The following is a 24,887-nucleotide window of genomic DNA, read 5'->3' as shown; positions in this document are numbered from 1 at the left end:
TTGATCCCGAAGGATATCAGAGCGCTTTACAATTTGAGGCAATTAAATAACTTCCCACCCTATTCCACTATATAAACCCACATCCCACTATGGAACTAAAAATGCAAAATTAGAACAAAATAATGTAATAACTACTAAAATGTTTACACAGATAATAAAAACAAAAACAAATCTTATACCAAAAATACATACATCACACACATACAAAATAAATACAAACATAATTACATTATTACAAATGATATTAAACACTTCGATATTTTTTACATCAATTGTTCCTATTTTAGAGAGAGGCTGTGTTCCGTCCATCCATCTATCCATCCATCCAGCCAGACAGCCATCCACCATCCTTATATTTTTGTGTGTCTATATGTATTTCTTTTAGTGCTTTAACACTCTACTCAATTGTTGAGCACAAATAAAATGTGACCACTTTGCAGAATGTTAGTATTGCGACGAGTAAAAACCAAGTTAGGGTTTTGTAAATGTGATCGTTGTCTTTTCACCCTCTGCGCCTGAAATGCGTTTTCCCTCAACAGGAAGAAGGCAGGGGAGAGTAAAAAGCCTTAATTATGCTTTCTTGAGATATCTATGAACAAGCATTGGCAAAGTCAATGGGTCTCGACTATAAGACCTCTTCGCTTTACTAATATTTTGTAGCCGTGCAGTGCAGCATCGTGGCTCCTGTGCAGCATGTCTTAAAAGATCGTGATGACATATCATCACGTCATTTTGTAGGTTGCTCGCGTCTGTTCAACACGCATGCGCACACTTACAAAAAGACACTTTTTTAAAGATAAAAAAACGTACTGCGAAAATACTTTTAGAAATAAATTAATAATGGGTGAGCGCGTTGGGGAGGAAGGAGAAGAAGCAAGAAGAGCGAGAGAACCTGTGTAAAACAGAGTGACGTGGAGCATGGGGGAAGGGCAGCGGCAGACAGGCAGGAGAGAGCAACACGAGTGCGGGTAGGAGACAGAAGCACACTGGGGAAGAAAGGCTCACGATGGAGACAGCTGGAATACACATGCCCTCTCGTGGAAGGTTGTAACAAAAAGAAAAAAAAAGCTCCCTAAAAGCGAGCAGAGCTAGCATAGAGGCCAGCCAATCAAAGGGATGCGTAAAGAGGTTATGCTCCAGGGGAGGGACATACACATGATTGACAAAAGAGACATCGAATAAGAAGCAGCAAAAGAGAGTAACAGGAAAGCTGAATTATACTAAGCAATGAAACCCGCGGTCTCATAGGCTCAACCGAAAAAGTTTTCCTACATCCTTGGGACCACTGAAATAAGGAGATGTCATTGGGATGAAAAGGCAGCAGTGAGATTGCAAAACATGCATGTGGCAATAGCATTCTAACATGCAATAGTTTATATGTGTGTTTGTGTGTCTCTAGTTACAAACACACACACATACACACACATCTCTTAAAAATGTTAAAACTACGGTAGGAAATGGTAGGAAAAAAGTCATACGTGTTTGCCAGGCCAGTGAAGGTAAATGTGGCTCATGAACCCAAGTTATTTGGAACAAGTGAGTTCACAAATAAAGGTTCACACATTTATTGCTACCGTGCAAAATCCCATGTTAGTACTATAGTACAGCTTGACTGGCTTAAAAACCTCTTCTTGATGCCAGCCCAGGCTGAAGAATGATCATTTATAGCATATTACACTCTGGGTAGCTGTATATATTCTACATATACATATATGCGGAGAGTGTAATATGCTATTGAGTACTATTGCTGAGTGTGGGGTGGGAGGTGTGCAGAGTGTAACATGTTCTGAATTAGTATTGCTGAGTGTGAGGAGAGGTCATCACTCACTGGAGGCATACTCTCGAGTGGGTGAAGATGCCACCTCCCTCCCTCAGCAAGGGTAATAAACAGCATATTACATCTATGGCATATGCCATGCTGTTTTTCATGTATAGATGTTTTTTCCACAAAGGCTGCTGCTGAGGGAGGGCGCCTGTCCTCTGAGAAGGACATATCAGGCTGCTGAGGAAGGCTGCCTGCCCCCCCCCCTCCTGAGAAGGGCATCCCAGGCTGCTGAGAAGGGCATCCCAGGCTGCTGAGAAGGGCATCCCAGGCTGCTGAGAAGGGCAACTCATGCTGCTGAGAAGGGCAACTCATGTTCCAGAGGAAGGCTGCCTGCCCCCTGAGAAGGGCATCATGGGCTGCTGAGGGAGGCCGTCTGCCCCCCGAGAAGGGCATCTCGGGCTGCTGAGGGATGCTGCCCCCTGAGAAGGGCATCTCGGGCTGCTGAGGGAGGCTGCCTGCCCCCCCGAGAAGGGCATCTCGGGCTGCTGAGGGAGGCCGCCTGCCCCCTGAGAAGGGCATCTCGGGCTGCTGAGGGATGCTGCCCCCTGAGAAGGGCATCTCGGGCTGCTGCTGAAGGAGGCTGCCCCCCGAGAAGGGCATCTCGGGCTGCTGAGGGATGCTGCCCCCCGAGAAGGGCATCTCGGGCTGCTGAGGGAGGCTGCCCCCCCGAGAAGGGCATCTCGGGCTGCTGAGGGAGGCTGCCCCCCGAGAAGGGCATCTCGGGCTGCTGAGGGAGGCTGCCCCCCGAGAAGGGCATCTCGGGCTGCTGAGGGATGCTGCCCCCTGAGAAGGGCATCTCGGGCTGCTGAGGGAGGCTGCCTGGCCCCCGAGAAGGGCATCTCGGGCTGCTGAGGGAGGCCGCCTGCCCCCTGAGAAGGGCATCTAAGGCTGCTGAGGCAGCGCGGCCGCCTGCCCCCCGAGAAGGGCATCATGCTGCTGAGGGATGCTGCCCCCTGAGAAGGGCATCTCGGGCTGCTGGGGGATGCTGCCCCCTGAGAAGGGTATCTCGGGCTGCTGAGGGAGGCTGCCCCCCGAGATGGGCATCTCGGGCTGCTGAGGGAGGAAGGGCAGCCTCTTGCCACATTCCCCCCCCCCCCCCCCCCCGTGTAGGGCATCCCAGGCTGCTGAGGGCGCCGCCTGCCCCCCTGACAGCAGCCACCTTGCCTGTCCCAGCCCTCGCAGGCCGTCGCTGATGCCCCGGGACAGCTGCTCGCCCCTTCCTTCCTGCCTGCTTTCTGTCAGCCTGACCTCCAAGCCTGCAAGAGTCACGGTGGGGGCCGGTGGGGGCTTAAATTGTGTCTTTAGACCCATTCCGCACAGCCCAGTGGCAGGCTTTGCCCACGCCTGCCCCTGCACACTCTGAGCACAGGTATGATGAACCTTGGGCCTGTCGCCCCTCGTGCCCCCCCCCCCCCAGCATCGCCCTGAGTGCGCCCCCCGCCCCCCAGGCCTGCCTGCTCCCCCCGGGCGGTGTTGGGTGGCACCGAGCCCTGCCCTTCAGCCCGTGCAGAAACAAACCACATGTTGCCTCCGCCCGGGACATTCTTCCCTAAGTCCGCGTTCAAACACACGGACCCATAAAAATATCATTTATTCTCATATTATTGTTCGCAATTCGTGCCGGTTTGCGGGAGAGGGTCGAGGGGTTTTTGCAAAGATGCCAGAATATGGCGAACACCCAGGAGGGGGATTAAGTAACACAACGAATGCGCACATTTTATCTAAATTAAGATATTTTGAGAGGTGGAATTAAATAAAGGGAAAAAAGCGCCAACATGTTGGGCACGAAACGAGGAAAGCTGCCACGTTTGTTAACATTTTAATATACTACCAAAAGAAACACAAAGCTGTCCCACCTATTGTCCGCGTCTGGATTTTATTTTTTAATGCCATTTCGTCTCTTCTTCTGTTTCCGTGTATTTAGCCACGTGCGGTTTGTTACCTTCAGACGAGCCTTAGAATAAAAGTTGCGCACCTTTTATTCGAATACTTTAAACACATCCCATTGCATTCTTGAGAGCCAGAAACCACTGAAAGAAGTGAATCAACCCCCTCCCCCAACATGTACTTCTGTCTTCTGTGTATTCAAGGAAGGCTGATACAAGGTGGGAAAACTCGAGGCCTTTTTATCCAGTAAAAACTTTACTACCAATTAAAGAATTAAAGAAAATGCAACAACAGCAAATACGTGAACGAAGTAGTTTAGTGCAATATTACCTTCTTAGAGTTTGCAGAACAGCTATTTTTTAACAATCTTTTTTACATATATATATATATATATATATATATATATATATATATATATATATATATATATATATATATATATATATATATATATATATATATATATATATATATATATATATATATATATATATATATATATATATATACCATAGATGAATCTTATGGGATATCCCCTTGTTTTCTAATATGATGTATTCGACAGGCTGTATTGTAAACTATTTATATGTGCCGGATAATTGGAATTTTATATACTTATCACTTGATGATGTACTATGAATTTATGATTGTTGTGCCTTATGACTTAAACTGTCGAATAAAGCTTACTTTGACTTTGATAAATATATATATTCACAGTAAAAGTGACAGAATAAACATTTTCAAAAGCCTAAAAGGCCCCCAGCTTTCAAGACACTGCACCTATTGACAGATAGGCACATAGACAGATAGGCGAATGGATGGGTGGATGGATGGATATATTTACCAGCATTTCTTCCAATAACATTTTCATTTTTAAGAATTCACTGTCAGCCCTAGAAATATAAAATATATTTCAAATATGCATGTACAAACTATGGCTTCGATGCAACTAGAACTTTGTAGGTTAACATGTCTCTTTTCTTACAACTGTTCTTAAAAAACTTCTTAATGCTTGTAAAACAACACACATTGTCTGTGACTGAAAGAAAAGACAGACTAAATGTGCATAATAACAGTTGGCAAACTTGCAGGAGATGTGTGTGAGGTTTACTAGGAGCAGGCTCGCATGTGTGCACACAGATGTTTGTTTCCATATGTGTAACAACCCCATACTGCTGTTCATTCACAGGACACGTTTATAGCAACGCTCCCTCCACCCATCTTCAATAATATTTAATTATATGTAAGGCTCCCTGTTTTCCGTTTTTACGGATTTTTACAGATAAATACAGACAGAAACCTGTTTATTTTCCTGTCTATATATTTTTTAATGTGGATAAAAACGGAAATTGTTTTTTTTTTAATGATTCTAAATGCTGCCGGTCATGGCTGCCAAGCGTATAGCTGTGCGGATTGACAGGCAAGGGGGTTGAAACAAGAAAGGAATTTTAGTAAAGTTGCTTAAACAGCAGTAGATATGCACAAGGTTGACTGATGCATATGTTTTCATATAAGTGCATTGATTTATCGTCTCTGGGTTTTCATATAACTGAAATCTCTCAGGCACTTAAGCATGAGTAAACATTTATCGGTTAAATACATGTGAAAATATGCTAGTTTCAACTATATTTTTACACAAAACCCAAAATAAATATGGATAAATACAGATAAAATTAGCAAAAAATAAATATGGATAAATACAAATGGAAAAGTAAAAAAAAAAAAATACCGTAAAACCGGGAGTCCTAATTATATATTCAAGAAAAAGCACAGAGAGAACTGTGAAGCTTTGTACCATGAATCGTAACACAAGCTTTTCACAGCACTTAGAAACAGCTTAAGTGCATTATGACTCGAGGCGCTATAGAAAACAAGTTATCCATTATTATTAGTGAAGCGGACGCTGGTATTGGTCACAAGGCAGGTTAAAGTGACGCTCATGTGCCTCTCTTTCAGATAACGCAGTTAAAAATCGCCAGCAACCCTTTCGCGAAAGGATTCCGAGACTGCGACCCCGAGGACTGGTGAGTGTTGGTTCATATCTGAATTTTTGGTGTTTGCTGTTGAATGAACATGGCAGGAATTCATGCAAATATGAACATCCGGCACGTGCACATTATCAGACTGCACACTATGGGGCCGATACCGATGCGAGTCGGAAGGCTCCGTGGTATCCGGCGGAAGAGATTCTGCCCGACATCGTAATCAGCCCCTATATGTCCCACGCAGGGCCTGCACATCACCAGACTGGAGACAAAACATTGAAAGGAGGGGAAAAACAGAAGGCAAATGTCCCTGATCCCACAGTCTACCTTTCACCAGTGGCGGCTCCTAGTGGGAGTGCTGCGGGGCGAGGGAGGGACAAGGTGGGGGGTAGTAAACTCAGGCATATGGCTGAACGGAGTTAAGTAAACAAACAAATAAATAAAACAAATTACATTGTGCACGCTGCATCGCCAATTGGCGTTGCTGCGTGCGCAATATAATTTGTAATATTTATTTATTTGTTTGTTTACTTCACTCCGTTAGGCCGTATGCCGCAGTTTACTACCCGCACCATGTCCCTCCCCCGCCCCGTCTCGCCCCACCGCCCCGCAGCACTTCCTCAAGGAGGCGCCACTGCCTTTCATTGTCCCCCAGTCATTGTATCTTGCAAGGGGCTGTGCCCCCTGGTCAGTGGTTCACGCTCTAAAAATACCAACACATCTATAAATGCAATTAGTTGTTTGTTGAAGGTGCACCACATTCCTTAACAAGCTCCAGAAAGCAGCAATGCAAGGGTTAAAACCCTACTTGAGTTGCAAGTCATGAGACTCTCAGAGAAACATCCTTGGCAAGCCTGAGTTCACACTTGGCTTCTTTGCTTCAAGGATGTTCATTTTATGGAGACCCTGCTATAACAATGACCTTTAAACTCCAAAAAAGCATACCCGAAAGGATTTGTACAGGGCTATAAAATTATTTACAATCTGTAAGAGAGAATAATGTGCTTTATGTAATGCCCTCAGGGGATGCGCCAGGCTGATCTATGTATACCATGCCCACCCTGAAATGGCCCAGGCTGCTCTACGTGTCCCATGTCCACCCTGAGATGTGCCAGGCTACTCTATGTATGCCATGCCTACCTTGAGATGTGCCAGGCCACTCTATTTATGCCATGCCCACCCTGAGATGGCCCAGGCCGCTCTACGTATACCATGCCCACCTTGAGATGAGCCAGGCTGTTTTATTCATGCCATGCCTACCTTGAGATGTGCCAGGCTGTTTTATTCATGCCATGCCCACCCTGGGAGGTGCCAGACTGCTCTATTTAATGCCATGCCCACATTGAGATGTCCCAAGCTGCTCTACGTATGCCATTCCCTCCCTTTGTTGTGCCTGGCTGCTCTGCCCACCCTGAGATATGCCAGCCTACTCTATTTATGCCATGCCCACCCGTAGATGTGCCCGGCTGCTCTATTTATGTCATGCCCACCCTGATATGGCCCATGCTGCTCTACTTATGCCATGCCCTCCCTGAGATGGCCCACGCTTCTCTACATATGCCATGGCCACCCTGATATGTGCCAGGCTACTCTATGTATGCTATGTGTGCCTTGAGATTTGCCAGGCTGATCTATTTATGCCATGCCCACCCTGATATGTGCCAGACTGCTCTATTATGCCATGCCCATCCTTAGTATTGCCAGGTTGCTCTATTTATGCTATGGTCATACTTAGATATGGCAGGCTGCTCTGTGCCATGCCCACACGTAGATGGTCCAGGCTCCTTTACGTATGCCATTCCTACCCTGGGATTTGCCAGGCAGCTCTACTATGGGTTCAAATGAAATTCCACATCTATGATATCATCTAGTGGCTCGTTTGATAGTTTTGGATTCTCGAGATCTGAGGTCTAACCAGTCTTTGGTAATTATTGAAAAAAGTGCAGTTCTGGCAAATACGTTTTCTCCTTTAACCGAAAATATAAATAAGTGAACTATAATTTAGTTGTGTCCTATGCAGTTGTGACAACTTTCTGCTTGGTGTGCATAATCTCATGTTGTTTACAATCTCCTTTGATAACACTGTTCTTTACTTCCTAGCGGGGCTTTGGCTACATATATACCAGCACACACATAGCACACATGATGGTCAAAGCAATATGATGTGTAACGTGAGCTTGCCCACGTGAGGTCACCACTAAAATGGTTTTAGAGGAAATTGAGACAAACAGCCATTATTTTTTCTGTACCCCACTATGGGCAGAGAATATTTTAAAAAAACCTTGTTTTGTGTAGAATTTTGTAGCTTAACACCGTATGAGAGACAGTAGCTTAACACCGTATGAGAGACAACATTTACAAAGGGCGGTAAATGTTAAATGTATTGTATTAATGAATTAAATTGATGTGTAGAAGTCAACAATAAAACAGATGTAAATATGATACTCTGATCCCACACCCCACCATGTGAAACACAGCAACTTCAAAATGTCAAATTTGTGTTTTTCAGGCCTAGAAATCACCGGCCGGGCTCACTTCCTCTTATGAGTGCGTTTGCGAGATCCCGGAACCCAGTCACGTCACCCTCGCAGCAGAACGGTACAGAGAAAGGTAGGCACCACTTCCTCTGATGGACTGGGGTTCGTATGTTGTAATACGAATGTGTCACATGGATGTAAAGTAGTTATATAACAAACCATAAAATCATCATCGTCAAAGAGTACAAAAGGCATTTACAATCAAAAATACCAAGCTACGTCAACTCACGGCTTCCACCCGGTATTGTGGCATTGCTCAAAACCCTTTGTGAGGTACCTTAGAACACTTCCGAACGCATTTGTTATAACCCTCACTGTGCACTGAGACATTTTTAGATTTATTCAGAGTAGTTCAGTGTTTTGGTGAGATCTGTCAAAATCCTCATTGACATTTACGGGTCAGCATCTCCAAAAATACTCATTGGAATGTCGCGTGAAACTCCCTTTCGGACATCACTTCAAATTTCCATTGGTCTCCATTTTGGTTTGTCATTGTTCATTTGGATATAAATTGGAGCCTTCACAGGAGCTGAGCGTAGATCCATTGTTGCCACCTTTATTGTGCATTGGAGACTCACTTGTGGCCCGACTGCGATTCCTCGGACAACTTGGGGTGTTCTCATTATGGCACCTCGTAGAACCAATCATCTGCAATACAACATTTCTCTGTGGCTCGGATATCACGTAGAAACCTCAATGACACTTTTCCCTAGAAGCGCATATTTATTGCAAAACGCGCTTAGCGTGTTTTTTTTATCGCTGCCTATCGCTTGATATGTGAGCAGAGAAAACATGCTATTAGCAACGTATCCAGAAATAGCGGCGAAATACATGAATATCGCTGGAAATTCAGCGATATTCACGCATTAACGCCAATGGGGACTTAACCTGACAATCCACCTCCCATTGAATATACAGGTAAGTCATCCTAGCAGGCGTTAGATTCTAGCGATAATCGCGCTTAACGCAACTTTTTTTATCACTAAGCCTGCGTTGCTAATAGGCAATAGCTGTGTTAGCAACTACTTTCAGTCGCTAACAGTTTGGATACGCCCACTTTGCAAGTCATTAGCGATAAATATCGCTGACATGCAAAGTGGGCCCAAACCGGTCGCTATCGTCTAAAAACTGTCGCTAACTGCTGTTAGCGACAGCTTGCTGATAGGTCGATAAAAATATTGCCGCTTTAGCGGGAAAAAGTCCCGCTAAAGCATTGATATTGCCCTTGCTAATACGCCCTATGGTTACTCCAGATATCTCCCCTCCAGGACATGCTGAGTTATCTACCCTGATCCTTTGCAACTTATCCACATATATCAAGTCTAACCGTCATCCTCCAGGTAGCAACAAAAAAAGGACTGCCTTCCCCCTGCCCCTCACTAATACTTACTGTGATGACTGCAAATCCTGGATTTTACTTGAGGTTACAAATCTTTGGGAGACATTTGCTGACATTTTTGAAGGACTACTTCAGTAATTATTATAGTATTGCTTCATATCAAAATTATTAATTAGAATCTTCTTTGGGCATGGTATTGATTAATTGTTACAAAAGTTAATGATACATTACTTCAAAAACATCATGACACAAGGGAATTCATCTCTGTTAAGATCCCCTGCTGGGCAATGCTTGCTTTGAAGATATACATTATGATTTTTACTGGGACATTATTTTGGGAACACAATGGAAGCATCACTCAGATTCTATATTCTGACACCTCTGAGGATTCTTAGTGACACCTGATTTCAAGATGTAATCGTTAAATGCCCAGAAATCTTTCTATTTCAGGTATTTTAATTATCTATTCTGGAATAGTTTACATACGTAAGAGATGCATTTATTAGATTTATATGTGGATCAATTTATTCTGATTAATGTTGCTTGGATGATTTAATTTTAAACAAAACAATATATGTTAAATTACTAGTGCCACATAATTTAAGATTTAATTTAAGATGCTTGTTAGGAGACTCTGTATAATATCATGGTCAGAATGTTTAGAACTCTTGGAAATGGATAACACATCTCATGGGTACTTAATACTTAAGCATATCCCTTGACAGATGCCTTAACATTGATTTTAAGAAATGACTTGGAAAATAATATAAGATATTTTCAGATTAGTCCTAGAATCTTCCACACAGTTAAAGCTGACATTTAGGTGGGTGTTGTTTACCTCTCAAAGAGATATCCTTTGAGATTCTGGCTGAGACCTCACATGCAACTTCCATTCAGCAATTTCTTAACATCTTTTGTAGGGAATGTTTTGTATCATTTATTTTGGACTTCAGTATTAATCATGGGTTGCAGTATTTATTGTTTTGAACACAAACCTATTCTATGTTCACAGGCTGTGCACAATTCCGCCATCCAGTAATTGTGGTCAGAAATATAAATCAAAATAAACAAAGTTTATCTATGGGCGTCAACCCTATCAATCAATATAATGTTGACCGTAAGTCCACGATAAACGGTACCTGGATCTTAACAGCTCCTAACAATTTTTGAATAGTCATTTTTTTTAGCAGTCGGCGAATAAGAATTAATTTGATTTAAACACCTTTTAGAAATTGGCCACAAACTGTTGTAAAATTGCACCTGCGTCACAAAAGGTCATGATGCGTCATATTTGAAATTGCTTCATCCACACCTGTATTCCAGTGACATCATTTCATCTGGAATTACAACATCAGATGCCCTGTATCCCTGGTGATATCACAGGAAGTGACCACACCTGACATTTGACCAATAAAAAGCCATTTGCTTTTTAAAACCACCTCTATTAAAAACAAAAGCTGCAGCATGTATATAAACAGTGGTGGATAACAGATGATAGCAACCAGCAAACACAAACGACACCTCCCTACAAAAAGATTAGCTAGCCGCTTTAAATTGTCACCAATAGCTAGTTCTAATTTACACTAATATGTTCAAGAAACAGCAATTTCTAAAAGCTAGGAAACCACGAAAATGAACAAACAGAAAACAAAACAATGATGAAAGGTTGTGACTTCACAAAAAGCCAGTCAAAGGGGGATACACAGTGCTCAATTAAGAAAGAATAATACGCTTGGGGACCCCAACTTTTCTTGCGAGGCCGGTGATGCCGATTTTCTGGGTTTTGTAATACCAAAGCAGCAACGCCTTCATTCCACCTCAAGCCTCTATGTTCCAACACTTGCTGTCTCTTTATCTCATGAATACTGTGGTGGACCAGCCTTCATTCCACCTCAAGCCTCTTTGTTCCAACACTTCCTTTCTATTTATCTCATGAATACCGTGGCGGACCAGCCTTCATTCTACCTCAAGTTGAGGGAGGTTTTTCATGTCTTCAGTGTCGACGTCATTCACTCACTAGTACTATCCAACCAGAGGTAAACACTCCCTTAGATGGATTAAAGAGCTTCCTCCTAAATGTACGATCCCTACCCAAACACCAGCATCAGGTTTGGGATTTAGTTAATACTATTCAGCCGGATATATGTTTCCTCACTGAAACATGGATGAAGCCCCACACAATTACAGCTATAGCAATGGGGATCCCATCTGGATATAAGTTCAAACATCTAGACAGAGAAGTGAAAACAGGTGGTGGTTTGGCCATAATACATAAGGACGAGATAAAGGTCACAATACTCGAGCAACATCGAAGTCTACAACTAGAAATCATGATCTTTAAAATCGACCTAACTAGCCACACTTCCTGGAAAGGCGCTCTGGCTTATCGACCACCAGGATCAAACCCTGACTTTGCGCTCACTCTCCAAGAGCTTTTAGCTCCCCGTCTTAAATCTAAAGAAGACTTTATTCTCTTGGGAGATTTTAACATCCATGTAGATCCGCCAGAACTATCCGAATCCATTTCCCTACTCACGGATCTATCAAATTTAGGTCTAGAATTACAAAATAAAGGACCAACACATAGGGGCGGCCACACGCTAGACTTAGTTTTTTCCAACTGTACTAAATTAACCTGCCTCCCAGCAAAGGAGATTCTTTGGACGGATCATTTCTTGTTAGAATTTAACTTACTGACTCCAAAAAGATCCACTAATAAAGCACCATCTTCTCCTACCTGGCGCCGTCAATGGCATAAAATCTCAGTCTATAAACTACAGGAAATTTGGATACAACCTGCCATATTGGCAGATGACACAGCAGATACAGCGCTGGCCAAACTTAATGATTCAATTAAGCCAGCCATCGACATCATAGCCCCTCTAAAATCACACAAACAGTATCCTTCCTCTATGCAGGAGAGGTGGTACTCACCTGAGTTAAGAGAAGAAAAGCGGAAATGTAGACGAGTAGAGAAAAAATGGAGGAGAAGTAAAACTGAGGAGACTCGAGCAGTTTTTCTAGATGCCCAAAAAATATACTATAAAAACATAAAGCAAGCTAGGAAACACCATTTAATGCAACAATTAACAGAAGCGGGTAACTGTCCCAAAGAGCTTTTTAAAATTCTGCAGAATTTTACAAAACCCGCAGCATGTGAGAGCTCTGACGATTTTTCGCAGATTCTATGCGATGAAATCTCGCTATTCTTCGAGGAAAAAATAAATACTATTTATGGAAGAATAGTGGCAGCTAACAATAACATGGGTGATACCAATAAGCCCCTATCCCCGATCCCGCCAAAGCACAATAAACATCCGCTGCTAGCTATTCCTCCAATTGACAATGCAGAGCTCCTTTCCCTTATCGCCCATATTAAATCTGGATCTCCACATGACCTTCTCCCTGCCAAGATGGTTGCCCCTCTGATTTCTCTCTTAGGACCCTCCATAAAGAGTGTTATTAACATCTCTCTCATGAAAGGACAGGTCCTGGCAGACTGGAAAAGAGCGGTGGTAAACCCAATTAGGAAAAAAGCGGCTTCCCCATGGACCGACCTCTCAAACCTGCGTCCTATTTCACTTCTGCCTTATATCGGCAAAATAGCAGAGAAGCACGTGAACACCTATCTATCAGGACATCTAGAAGCGACGGAGGGCCTGGACTACTCGCAATCTGGGTTTAGGCCTAACCACAGCACCGAATCAGCCCTCCAAACATTGACCAATAACATCAAAATGGCACTGGATGAGGGCAGCTCTATGATTCTGGTGCTGTTGGATCTCTCCGCCGCTTTTGATACGGTGTCTCACACGGTGCTTCTCGATCGTTTAAAGGACGTAGGTTTGGAGGGAGTGGCTCTGTCATGGATGGAAAGTTTTCTATCCGGTCCCAAGAAGTTTGGCTGGGCTCCCACAAATCCACCTATAGGGAGCTCAACAAGGGAGTGCCACAGGGCTCATGTTTAAGCCCGACACTTTTCAATGTGTATGTGGCCCCCTTGGCCAACTTAGCCAGATCATTTGGGTTTACCCCGGTGTCGTACGCCGACGACACCCAACTCCTCTTTCCTTTTAAAAGTCTGACCCCTGCAATAAAAAGATAATTTGCAGATGGAATGAGAGCAATATCAGAGTGGATGTCATCAAACTGTCTCCAATGCAACGTAGAGAAAACAGAGGTCATGTTGTTTGGACAAGCGGCAACACACTGGTCACCTGAATGGTGGCCCTCAGAATTAGGCCCTGTTCCCAGCCCTAAGAGTACGGTAAAAAACTTGGGAGTGTTACTAGATCAGACACTCACGTTTAAAGATCATGTAAACCAGGTGGCTGGTACCTGCTTTCGGGCAATTGGGATGTTAAGAAGAGTGTTTCCCTATTTACCAGATTGCCACAGGAAAACACTTGTGCAGGCGCTAGTCATCAGCAGAGTGGATTACTGTAACGGTCTTCTTTTAGGAGCCAACGAAGGACAACTTAATAAGTTACAAGTAGTCCAAAATACGGCGGCAAGGACAGTCCTGAACGTTCCCCCTAGGACTCCTTCCCGCCCCCTGCTGACTAGACTCCACTGGTTACCGGTGAGGAAACGAGTGCAGTTTAAGACCCTATGCACCATCCATAAAAGTGTGATAGGCGAAGTCCCAAGATATTTGGCCGAACTTTTTCAGCCACACGTACCTGGGCGCTCTCTGCGTTCTAGCAGTCAACAGCTACTGCAGATACCTAGAATAAAGAAGTCCAGACAAGGAGGCCGAGCGCTGGCTCATGTGGGACCAGTGCTCTGGAACTCTCTACCTCTTGAGCTGAGATCACTCACTAGCCACCTGACTTTCCGGAAGACCCTAAAAACATACTTATTTACCAGTAACTAATTTCTTCCCTGTATGATGTACTATCCCTTGAATAAGACCATCTGGAGCTATATTCTGACTGGCAAAGCGCAGAGATACCCCTTTGGGGGTTTATTCAGGCGCTATATAAGAATATAAAATAAATAAATAAATAAGCCTCTTTGTTCCACCACCAACTCTTCCTGTCTCTTAATCTCACGAATACTGAGCTTCATTCCACCTCAAGCCTCTTTCTTCCAACACTTCCTGTCTCTTTATCTCATGAATACTGAGCTTCATTCCACCTCAAGCCTCCTTCTTCCAACACTTCCTGTCTCTTTCTCTCATGAATGCAGAGGCTGTTTAGCCTTCATTCTGCCTTAAGCTCTTTCTTCTGCCACCAACACTTCCTGTCTCTTTATCTCATGAATAATGTGGCTGTCAGGTCTTGATTCCACCTCATGCCTCTTTCTTTCACTGCCCACACTTCCTGTCTCTTTATCTCATGAATGCAGAGGCTGAGGCTGTTTAGCCTTCATTCTGCCTTAAGCTCTTTCTTCTGCCACCAACACTTCCTGTCTCTTTATCTCATGAATACTGTGGCTGTCAGGTCTTGATTCCACCTCATGCCTCTTTCTTTCACTGCCCACACTTCCTGTCTCTATATCTCATAAATACCAAAGCTATCCAGCCTTCATTCTGCCTCTTTGTTCCACCATGAACACTTTCTGTCTCTTTATCTCATGAATACAAAGCTTCATTCCACCTAAAGTCTCTTTGTTCCACCATGAACACTTCCTGTCTCTTTATCTCATGAATACCGAGGCTTTCCAGGCTTCATTCCGCCTTACGCCTCTTTCTTCTATCGCAACACTTACTATCTTGAATACAGAGGCTGTCCGGCCACCTCAAGCATCTTTGTTCCACCACCAACACTTGCTGTCTCTGTATCTCTGTAGTGGAGTGGTGTGGCTCACTGGTTAGAGGCGGCAGACCCGTAAGCAGAGAACGGCCCGGGACCAGGGTTCAATTCCCGACGCGGCAGGGTCGTGGACCAGGGTCAAAACGGACTTGATAATTCTCGCCTCAGTGCCTACTCTAACCAGGGAACACACTCGGCAACTCTGGGCATTAAGCTTGCCTCATCTCTACAACGGCCCCCCACAGACGCCGGGGATGCCTGGTTTCACCTTGGAGATACCCAGAAAGGGACCATCTCACAGGGAAAACCAGGACGGGTTCCCCAGCGGTCTTCAGCGCCAGGATACTCCTTGGAGTCACAGTGCGCTTTACAAGTACACCCACACACACACACATCTCATGAATACAGAGGCTGTCCAGCCTTCATTCTACCTCAAGCCTCTTTGTTTCAACACTTCCTGTCTCTTTATCTCATGAATACCAAGCTTCATTCTACCTCAAGCCTCTTTGTTCCAACACTTCCTGTCTCTTTATCTCATGAATACTAAGCTTCATTCTACCTCAAGCCTCTTTGTTCCAACACTTGCTGTCTCTTTATCTCATGAATACCAAGCTTCATTCTACCTCAAGCCTCTTTGTTCCAACACTTCCTGTCTCTTTATCTCATGAATACCGAGCTTCATTCTACCTCAAGCCTCTTTGTTCCTCCACCAGCACTTCCTGTCTCTTTATCTCATGAATATCGAGGCTGCTTAGTCTTCATTCCAATTCAAGTCTCTTTGTTCCACCACTTTAAACTTCCTCTCTGCACGTCACTTTTATAGGTTATTATTCAATCCTGTGTTTTACTTTTATATTTCCCCGTTTTTATTGGTATGGGTGGAGTTCGCGACTCTGCGAACTTACGAAAAATACTCTGCTACACTAAGCGGAGTTTCGCAAGCAGAGGAGTGCTGTAGGTCACGCCGTTCGCGCTGATTCTAAGCGCCGGCTGTTCGTCCTGTGCTCGAAAATCAGCACGAACGGCACATGTGCAGCACAAGAGGGCGCTGCTTCTTTCTGCTGCTGGCGTAAATGTTCTACTCAAGCGGCAGCTTCTTCAACGCGAACGGAAGGTTTCTCAACACAAGCGATCACGACCATCCATGACTACCCACATTGAGAAATCACGCTGGGAGGTGGTCTACGATTTTCCTTGCTTGCACTCGCCAACTTAACTTCGGCGAGCGCAGGAAAAACTACACTCCATGTTTTCAGAATTCTGTGTGCTCCGCGGAGTGTGGGAGCTCCACAAACTCCACAAATGGAGCGGAGTACACCGCCCAGGCCTACTTTTTTACTGCCTTGCTTCTTCTTGCTCTGGTTCCAAAATAAGCGCGGGTACCCGCCGCAATAACCGTGAGCAACAACTAAGCACTGGTGCAGAGCACAAGCAGAAATGGCAGTTTACTTTTAGTGTTTTCTTTTAACGGTCAATCCAGCAGCCCTTTTCTGTCCTGAAGCTGTTTGCTCACTAGTAGCTGTGAAGACTCCAGGTGTTTAAGGCATGAGCATCCTAGGGGGCACCTGTTCACTAGATGGCCCTTTTTCACAAATTAGCCCTTGTACAAATCACTGTTTTCAAGGTATGACTGGTTTGTGCCTTAGGTATATATATGGATTCCTGGGAAAAATGAATCCCTAAGTCTGATGCTGTGTTTGAATATCTTTTTTTGTATTTATGAACTGTCATAAATATAAGCGAGCAATCGAACAGCCGACACATGTTTCGCCCGTGTGTTGCCGGCAAGCCAAGGGCTTTCTCAGGGCAAATTGTCGTTAAGGCATAAAAATAGTCTAGGAATGCGAGGTGAAAATAGGAACGCTAATGTCCGTAACGAGACACAACATCTGAAGTGTGGATAGGGACAAAATGGAGTGCCTTGGCAGCACTCACCCACTCCATCAAACTTGTACAAGTCACGACTGAGCGTCCATAAGTCACTTATTTACCAGATATAACTTTTTCACAAATTAGCACATCAAAAAGTCACAACTAAGCATCCAGAGGGCACTTATTTACTGTATTGCTCCTTTTTACAAGTTAGCACGTCTACAAGTCACGAATAGCACCCAGAGGGCTCCAGTTCACTAGAGGACTCTTTTTCACAAGTTAGTGCATTGGTAAGTGACGGCTGAGCGACCAGAGGGCACTTGGTCACTAGACAGCACATTTGCACAAGTTAGCGCTTCTACAAGTCACGATTGAGCTCCCAGAGGGCACTTGTTCACTAGAGGACTCTTTTTCACAAGTTAGTGCATTGATAAGTCACGACTCAACGACCAGAGGGCACTTGGTCACTAGACAGCACATTTGCACAAGTTAGCGCTTCTACAAGTCACGATTGAGTTCCCAGAGGGCACTTGTTCACTAGAGGACTCTTTTTCACAAGTTAGTGCATTGATAAGTCAAGGCTGAGCGACCAGAGGGCACTGGTTCACTAGACAGCGCATTTGCACAAGTTAGCGCTTCTACAAGTCACGATTGAGCTCCCAGAGGGCAGTTGTGTACTAGAGGACTCTTTTTCACAAGTTAGTGCATTGACACGTCACGGCTGAGCGACCAGAGGGCACTGGTTCACTAGACCGCACATTTGCACAAGTTAGCGCTTGGATAAGTCACGGCTGAGCCTTCCCCGCAAGCGCTGCCTCACCTTATGTCAGCTCTAAGCAGTGCCCAGTGAGGGCACATTCCCTCCATGCCCACGTGGCCCTTGGGCCAAGAAGTCCCTCTATTTCTGGAGAAGAGGTAACACAGCCCACGCGAGTGCCCCTCCCGCCCCACTCTGGCAACCCCCCGTGTTTACTTTCCATGACACAAAGTAAACAGCTGCCGAGGCACCTTTGGGCCGCTTTCCTCCCAGGCACACGCCGGGCCTATAAAAATAAAGGCAGTCTGTGTTTGTATAGAGTTTCACAATTTCTGAATTCTTCAAGCATGTACATGCGTGTCATTCAATTCACTCCAACGTTATCCCGGTAAGAATGTCTCACCCCGGTCTCTGGCTTCTGCTCTCTGCAGTGTGGAGCTGGAGAGCAGGACCGTGGGTTTATTCTTTTTTAATCACGCTGCTACTTTCCTGTGCACGTGCCTTCCACAATGTTTGTTTGCAAAGTTCTAGAAACTGAACGTCCAGTTTTTAGACAGAACTCAATACCAGTTTTACTAAAAACCCTCATTGCTAATAGATAATTCTGCTGAGGCACTGGGAGATAAATTCATTTACACAAGATCACACAACGTGTTCAGCGTTCTGAAGCAGAGATTAAAAGCCGAATATGCATTTCACCCAGATGGCTTCATAAAGCTACGAAGCATCACAGCCGAAAATGGTTGTAAATTTCACAAAATGTTTCCGATCGAGTGACATTTTTTGCAAAATAATGTTTTTGCAAAATTATTGGCTTGCAGAAACCTTTGAAAGTGACATCTCCCACTAAAAGTGCAATTTTACTGATTCTTTTTTTATGCAAATCCAACATTTCCAAATTTCCTGCTTGCAATTGAAACTTTACAGAATTGGTAAATTTCTGAAACACTTCACGGAGGGAAGTCTTTTTAAACTCGGGCCCACTTGCCGCCCCGTCTCCCTGTCAATAACTTAGGCGCAAGACCCAATGCCTCCATCATTTCAATTTCTATAGAACTTGCAATTTCTGCCTCAGAGTGCCAAGGGGAACAGTCATGCCAGAAAATCACCTCTACCAGGGACCCAGTTTCATGTCTCTACAGGCAGGTGCTTCTCTGGGGAGATGCTGGTGTGATTCCCCATCATCCACCTGGACAGGAAGTGACATTACTGGTTCTTCCATTAAAACTGTCTTCAAAGAAGAAACCAAGAAAGAGGACTTCATTTCTCCCCCACCCATCAGCACAGCAAGTGACATCACTGGATCTCCTATCATCCACCTGCACAAGACGTGACATCACTGAATTTCCCATCATCCATCTGGACAGGAAATGACAGTACTGGATTTCAAATATGTAAAGTTTCTAGGGCTACTTCAGAACCATTAGCAATTCCCTATTAATTAATTAAGGGAAACACACAACAGTGACACTCCAAACAACAAATGTGTAGAAAAGTACACAATATTTATTCATTTTTTTATATCAATTAATTATCGGATATATTTTTTATATAATCATATACATATATTGGAAAATTGATATAACAGACCTTAACTACACAAATTAGCACAGACGCACAACATTCTTACTTCTTTCATACAATGGCATGTATCCTTCAAACATACACATACAAATAGATATTATAAAAAATTGTGTCACACCAAAGTTGATATGAATTGTATCTTAATAAAACAATGATCATAGAGAGGAAACACAGTAATAATTCTGTGTAGATGGATTATTAGGTCTTTTAGATGTAGACCAGGTGGACGGCTGACTGGATTTCACACCACAACAGTCTTTTACAAGAAGAAGCCAAGCAAGATGGCTTCATTTCCCACCACCCATCAGCACAGGAAGTGACAACACTGGATCTACCATCCTCCACGTGCACATCAAGTGACATCACTGAATTTCCCATAATCCATCTGGACAGGAAATGACTGGATTTCACACGACAACTGTCTTTACAAGAAGAAGCCATGCAAGAGGGTTTCATTCCCCCACCACACATCAGCACAGGAAGTCACATCACTGGATCTACCATCCTCCACATGCACAGCAAGTGACATCACTGAATTTCCCATCATCCATCAGGACAGGAAGTGGCATTACTGGTTTTCCCGCCAAAACCCTCTTAAAAAAAATAAGCCAAGCAAGAGGACTTCATTTCCCACCACCCAGTAGCACAGGAAGTGACATCATGGCACACTGGACTCCTCCCCCTCCCAGGACCTACTTAATGACAGTTTTGACACCGAGCACCAACGGCAAGTTCATCTGCATTCATCCGTGCCTGGACCGCGCCCAGCGGCAGGAACCCTGGTCGATCACCAGTAAGCGATGCTCGGCAGCACTCCTTAGGTTGCTGGACCCCGGATGCCGTTCCTCCAATTGCGGCTGCACACACCACAGTAGGAGCTTTCACCTGTACCTACTGTCGGGTCTCCAGTAGCCACCCACCCGCACCCCCACACAAATATTGACAACGCCCTCAACACCCCCTCCCAATACACACACAACACAAGCACGAACAACGCCTACACCCAACCCTCCACCACATGCCACAGCAACCCGCACGTCAACACAGATCGCATGCATGCTTCTCATCACGCAACCACTCAGCAAACACACAACCGAAATATGGGCCCTTCTAAGCAGTGACGCACTCGACATACTGTTCATCACAGTAAACCCTTTAGTTTGCTTATTCCATTGCAAATTGCAGCGAGGTAGCCCAATGTAAACCCTTTAATTTGTGTATTCTGTTGTAAAATACAGCGGGGCAGCCCACTGTAAATCCTCTAGTTATATCGGTCCATTATAAACCATGGAGTGGAGTTAGCAGGTTGTAAGACCCCTATTGTCAGGTTAGTCAGTTGTTGGCCTTTTTTAAGTCTATTGAAAACACTTAAATAGTCCCCACGCCTGGAGCCAGATAGATGCAATGTCCAGCCCTGTCGACATTGAGACCTCTCGCTGTGTACTGGCCCCTAAAGTGTTAAGGGGCCACTGAAATGTTAAGGGGCCACTGAAGTGTTAAGGGGCCACTGAAATGTTAAGGGGGCACTGAAATGTTAAGGGGCCACTGAAATGTTAAGGGGCCACTGAAATGTTAGGGGGCCACTGAAGTGTTAAGGGGGCACTGAAATGTTTAGGGGCCACTGAAATGTTAGGGGGCCACTGAAATGTTAGGGGGCCACTGAAATGTTAAGGGGCCACTGAAATGTTAAGGGGCCACTGAAATGTTAGGGGGCCACTGAAGTGTTAAGGGGGCACTGAAATGTTTAGGGGCCACTGAAATGTTAGGGGGCCACTGAAGTGTTAAGGGGGCACTGAAATGTTTAGGGGCCACTGAAATGTTAAGAGCCAATGAAATGTTTAGGGGCCACTGAAATGTTAAGGGACCTGGGGAGGTGCTACAGAATTCGTGCATAATTGCAAAACATTTTGGAGAAACTGGTCAAATCAATGTGCATCATTTTTGCTGCTTGCAGAAAAGGGACTGGAGCTAACAATATTTGAAAAGGCCATCACACTAACGGATTTCACATTATTTTCGCTGTGCTGACTTATTTGGAAATGGAGAAAACACATTTTCTCCATTTTTCCAATGTGAAAGATTGGACTTCTTTTGTGGAAAATGAGTGTGTTTGTAAATGAAGAGTGATTCTTGCACCCTGCTTTGTTTGGTAAAGTCTAAATTATACATATAAAATAATGGATCTTTATTAATAACAGTTACTATACTACTGCAATTAATACAAATAGTGCCAATAATATTAATATTAGCAATAATAATAATATCTGGAAGAATGTAAAAAACACCCTTCAATAATAGCCATTAACTTAATTACTGCTGTGCACCTTTGCTGCATGCTCATTGGCTGATTAACGTTCATGTGGCTCCTGCGTTTCCGCTCATGTCACTGAGCAGTAATGTCATTTCCTTTGGAATGTTATGAAATGTGTTGATTGCTGAGAACCTGAGCTGATGAGTCAAATCAAATCAAAACTACCTTTATTCGGTTTCCATTTGATAGTAGAGAAAAACCATAAAAGTACAATTTAAAACAATAATTAAAAACAATTTTACAATCTCATTGTACATTAAAATGTGAAAGGTACTGTGCAAATAACAAATTCATGGTTTTATTATTAAACATAAAAAGCGGACAGGAAGTGACAAAAAGAGATAAAAGATGGGCTTATTTGCTGTAGCAAATCCATAATAGAAAACGTTTTTCACAAGTTTTTCCGATACCTAATACTAGATTTCAGAAATTGTGCGATATTTCTCGTAAAATATTCTGCATCTAAGCATTGCAATGCAAGATAGGCTGGTCGACATTGTCTCATGCCCCAAATTTTTAAAATAGGTAATAGCTGATGAGTCATGGCGATTCAGTTGTGAGCTTAGATACATAAAGTGGGGAACAGCCTTTATGACGCGGCTGTTACACCGCGTGCCGCTACAATGTGGTTTTTCCAACGCAAGTCGTTACCACGACTTGCGCTGGAGGGCGCTGCAGGACAAGGAATTTTTTCATTTACTATCCAACACCTTCCCTACTGTACGTAGGCTGGTGTTAGAATAGTAAATAAAAAAATTCCGAAGTCCGCACCCCTCCAACGCAATTCGTGGTAACGACTTGCGTTGAAAAAAACGCGTTGTAACGGCACGCGGTGTAAAAGCACGCGTTGTAATGCCGTACAACCACATAAAGGCATGCTTGCCAAGGCAGTCGCATGGCCCCAGGTGTTGGCCAGTTCCCTCAACGATTATGTGCTTTATAAAAATGGTTACATTATTTATATTGTACTTTGCTAATCTGGTTTTCACTCTTTTTGTTCCAGAAGGAGACAGCAGGAGGGAGTACGAGCGAGACGGGAGTGGCACCCCGCTACACTGCGACCCAACGCACCAGCAGCTCATGTCCCGCGTTCTGAGTCCCGCGCTTCCCGTGCCCGGAGGACTCGTCTCCCTGAGTACGGGCCGGCCTAGCCCGCCCCATGAACTGCGCCTGGATCCGCATGTCCAAGGGTCGGAACCGCTTCACCATCACCCCTACAAGTACCCGTCCACCTACGATCACTACTTAGGGGCAAAGAGCCGGCCTTCGCCCTACAGCATCCCCAACATCCGAGGACATGGTTACCACCACCACCATATGAACCCAGCCACGGCCAACATGTACTCTGCCACAGGGGCCCCGACTGGATACGACTACGGACCAAGATAACGTCCCACGTGGGACATCGGTGCCGTAGGACACTTATCTGACTGAATTAGACTGTGGGGGTTCTCGTGCAGGGGTTTTGATGGTTCCACTGTGTGGGTTGAGGCACCCTTCTGGAAAACTAAGAACAGGCCAACTCCCAACCTCCAGCGACATCCCCATCATCTACACATGGCCTGGTTGACCTGTCAACATACAAACTGACCTCAAACTAGTCATCAGCACATGCCTGGGAGGTTGGGTCCCAGATGGTTATCCCACACAATAGGCAGACGGACACTGGAAACCAGCCGTGGACAAGCAAAGAGCGATCTGTGGGTCAGAGCCTTCAAAGAGGAGATATTTCTTCCACCGGTTCAAGACATATGTTATGTCATTGGATGGATGAATAAATGGATGGATATGAAGATCTGAAGGAGAGGTTCCAAGCAAAGGCGTCTCAAGGCCTTTTCCCTGTGTCTTTAATGGACTGAACCATCAAGTTGTCCAAGTAGGGTGGACAATTTTTGCCGAATGGACAAGATTACAAGACAGAGAACAATATTTTGTCCAAATCCAATGTCCATTTGTCCATTGGTGAGATCTTAGCAGGATTTTATCCAAATAGGATATGAAATCTCTCATTAGATGGATGTTGAATTCAGACTTTGCGGCTGAAACAACAAACAGAAGTGTGTACTCTGCATCAGCATGTGCCTTCTTCAGTCAACTAGTAATCTTCACCCATCACCGCTTAGTGCCTTCCTTGCTCCATTGGAGAGAGCAGACATCGTCCATCGCATGACCTGGGCGTGCTAGTGCCTCGACGCGAGATTTGGAATAGCGCTTACATTTCAAAAGTTAGAAAAAGGATTTTCAACAACTGGCAATTTTGTATTTTTCACATTATTGCTGACAAACCCAAGCCCGTCAACGGGGACGAGAGGTGTAGAACTCAGTGAAAGAAGTTTGACTTTTATTTCTGTTTTTGCAGTGCATTGTGGAATTGTATGTGTCTGACGAAAACGTATGAACAGATGTGAAAAAAGTTGTCGTGACTTTTCTTGCCGCCCTGTAGGTAGTATGTGCCCACCCACAGGTGCAGAAGGTGCCGCCACACCTGTATTTTAGTTTTCAGTTTAGAGACGACCTGGATCTTAGTGCCAAAACTTTTGGTCAAGCGTTTAATGAAGTTTGTTCTATTTATTTTTTCTTTTTGAAGTTATGCAAAACCAGTTTTATCTTTTAAGAGTTGCAGTCATAGGGAAAAAAGCAAAACCGTCCAACAAATATCTGCAGAAACTGTAGATAAGTGTAGATATGTATAGACAATCTGTAGATACCATTGTTACAGCTCATTTGAAAAGACATTGATTAAACAGTGACTTTTATAAATGTTTTCCCTTTTTTTCAAAATTACCTATGCGCCTGGTCTGTTTGTCTATGCCGAATGATAACGTCCTTCTAGGGGGTGGGGGTTGATTTTTCACCTGAAAAACAGAACATTGATGGGTTGCATGTTTCACATCGAAAGTATACTAATTGTCTCCAAAAGTGTGGAATTTCCACACCATAGCCAAGAGGCAAGTGTACGTCATGGGAAACATCCTTTACAACGCAACTTTCACCACGCAGTGCCTTTACGATGCAACTTTTACAACGCAAACCA

General features: G+C 44.2%; 1 protein-coding gene across 4 annotated transcripts in view; it reads left to right on the top strand.

Annotated features, from left to right (window-relative positions):
• TBX1 (T-box transcription factor 1) overlaps positions 1-24,607 on the top strand; it is a 108,212-nt gene extending 83,605 nt beyond the window's left edge. For 2 of the 4 annotated variants that reach the window (XM_078667940.1, XM_078667942.1), the window contains 3 exons: positions 5,669-5,736; positions 8,207-8,307; positions 22,860-24,607. In XM_078667940.1, the coding sequence (XP_078524066.1) occupies positions 5,669-5,736; positions 8,207-8,307; positions 22,860-23,242 (552 nt within the window). In that variant the 3' untranslated portion in view covers positions 23,243-24,607. Of the gene's footprint in view, positions 1-5,668; positions 5,737-8,206; positions 8,308-22,856 lie in introns of all 4 variants that reach the window. The other 2 variants (XM_078667939.1, XM_078667941.1) reach the window with 1 other exon arrangement.
• The last annotated feature ends 280 nt before the right edge of the window (positions 24,608-24,887 follow it).

Source organism: Lissotriton helveticus, chromosome 11 (genome assembly GCF_964261635.1).
Source record: "Lissotriton helveticus chromosome 11, aLisHel1.1, whole genome shotgun sequence".
Lineage (NCBI taxonomy): Eukaryota > Metazoa > Chordata > Amphibia > Caudata > Salamandridae > Lissotriton > Lissotriton helveticus.
The sequence above is the reverse complement of the archived record's forward strand: the minus strand, read 5'-3'. Positions and strand labels throughout refer to the sequence as shown.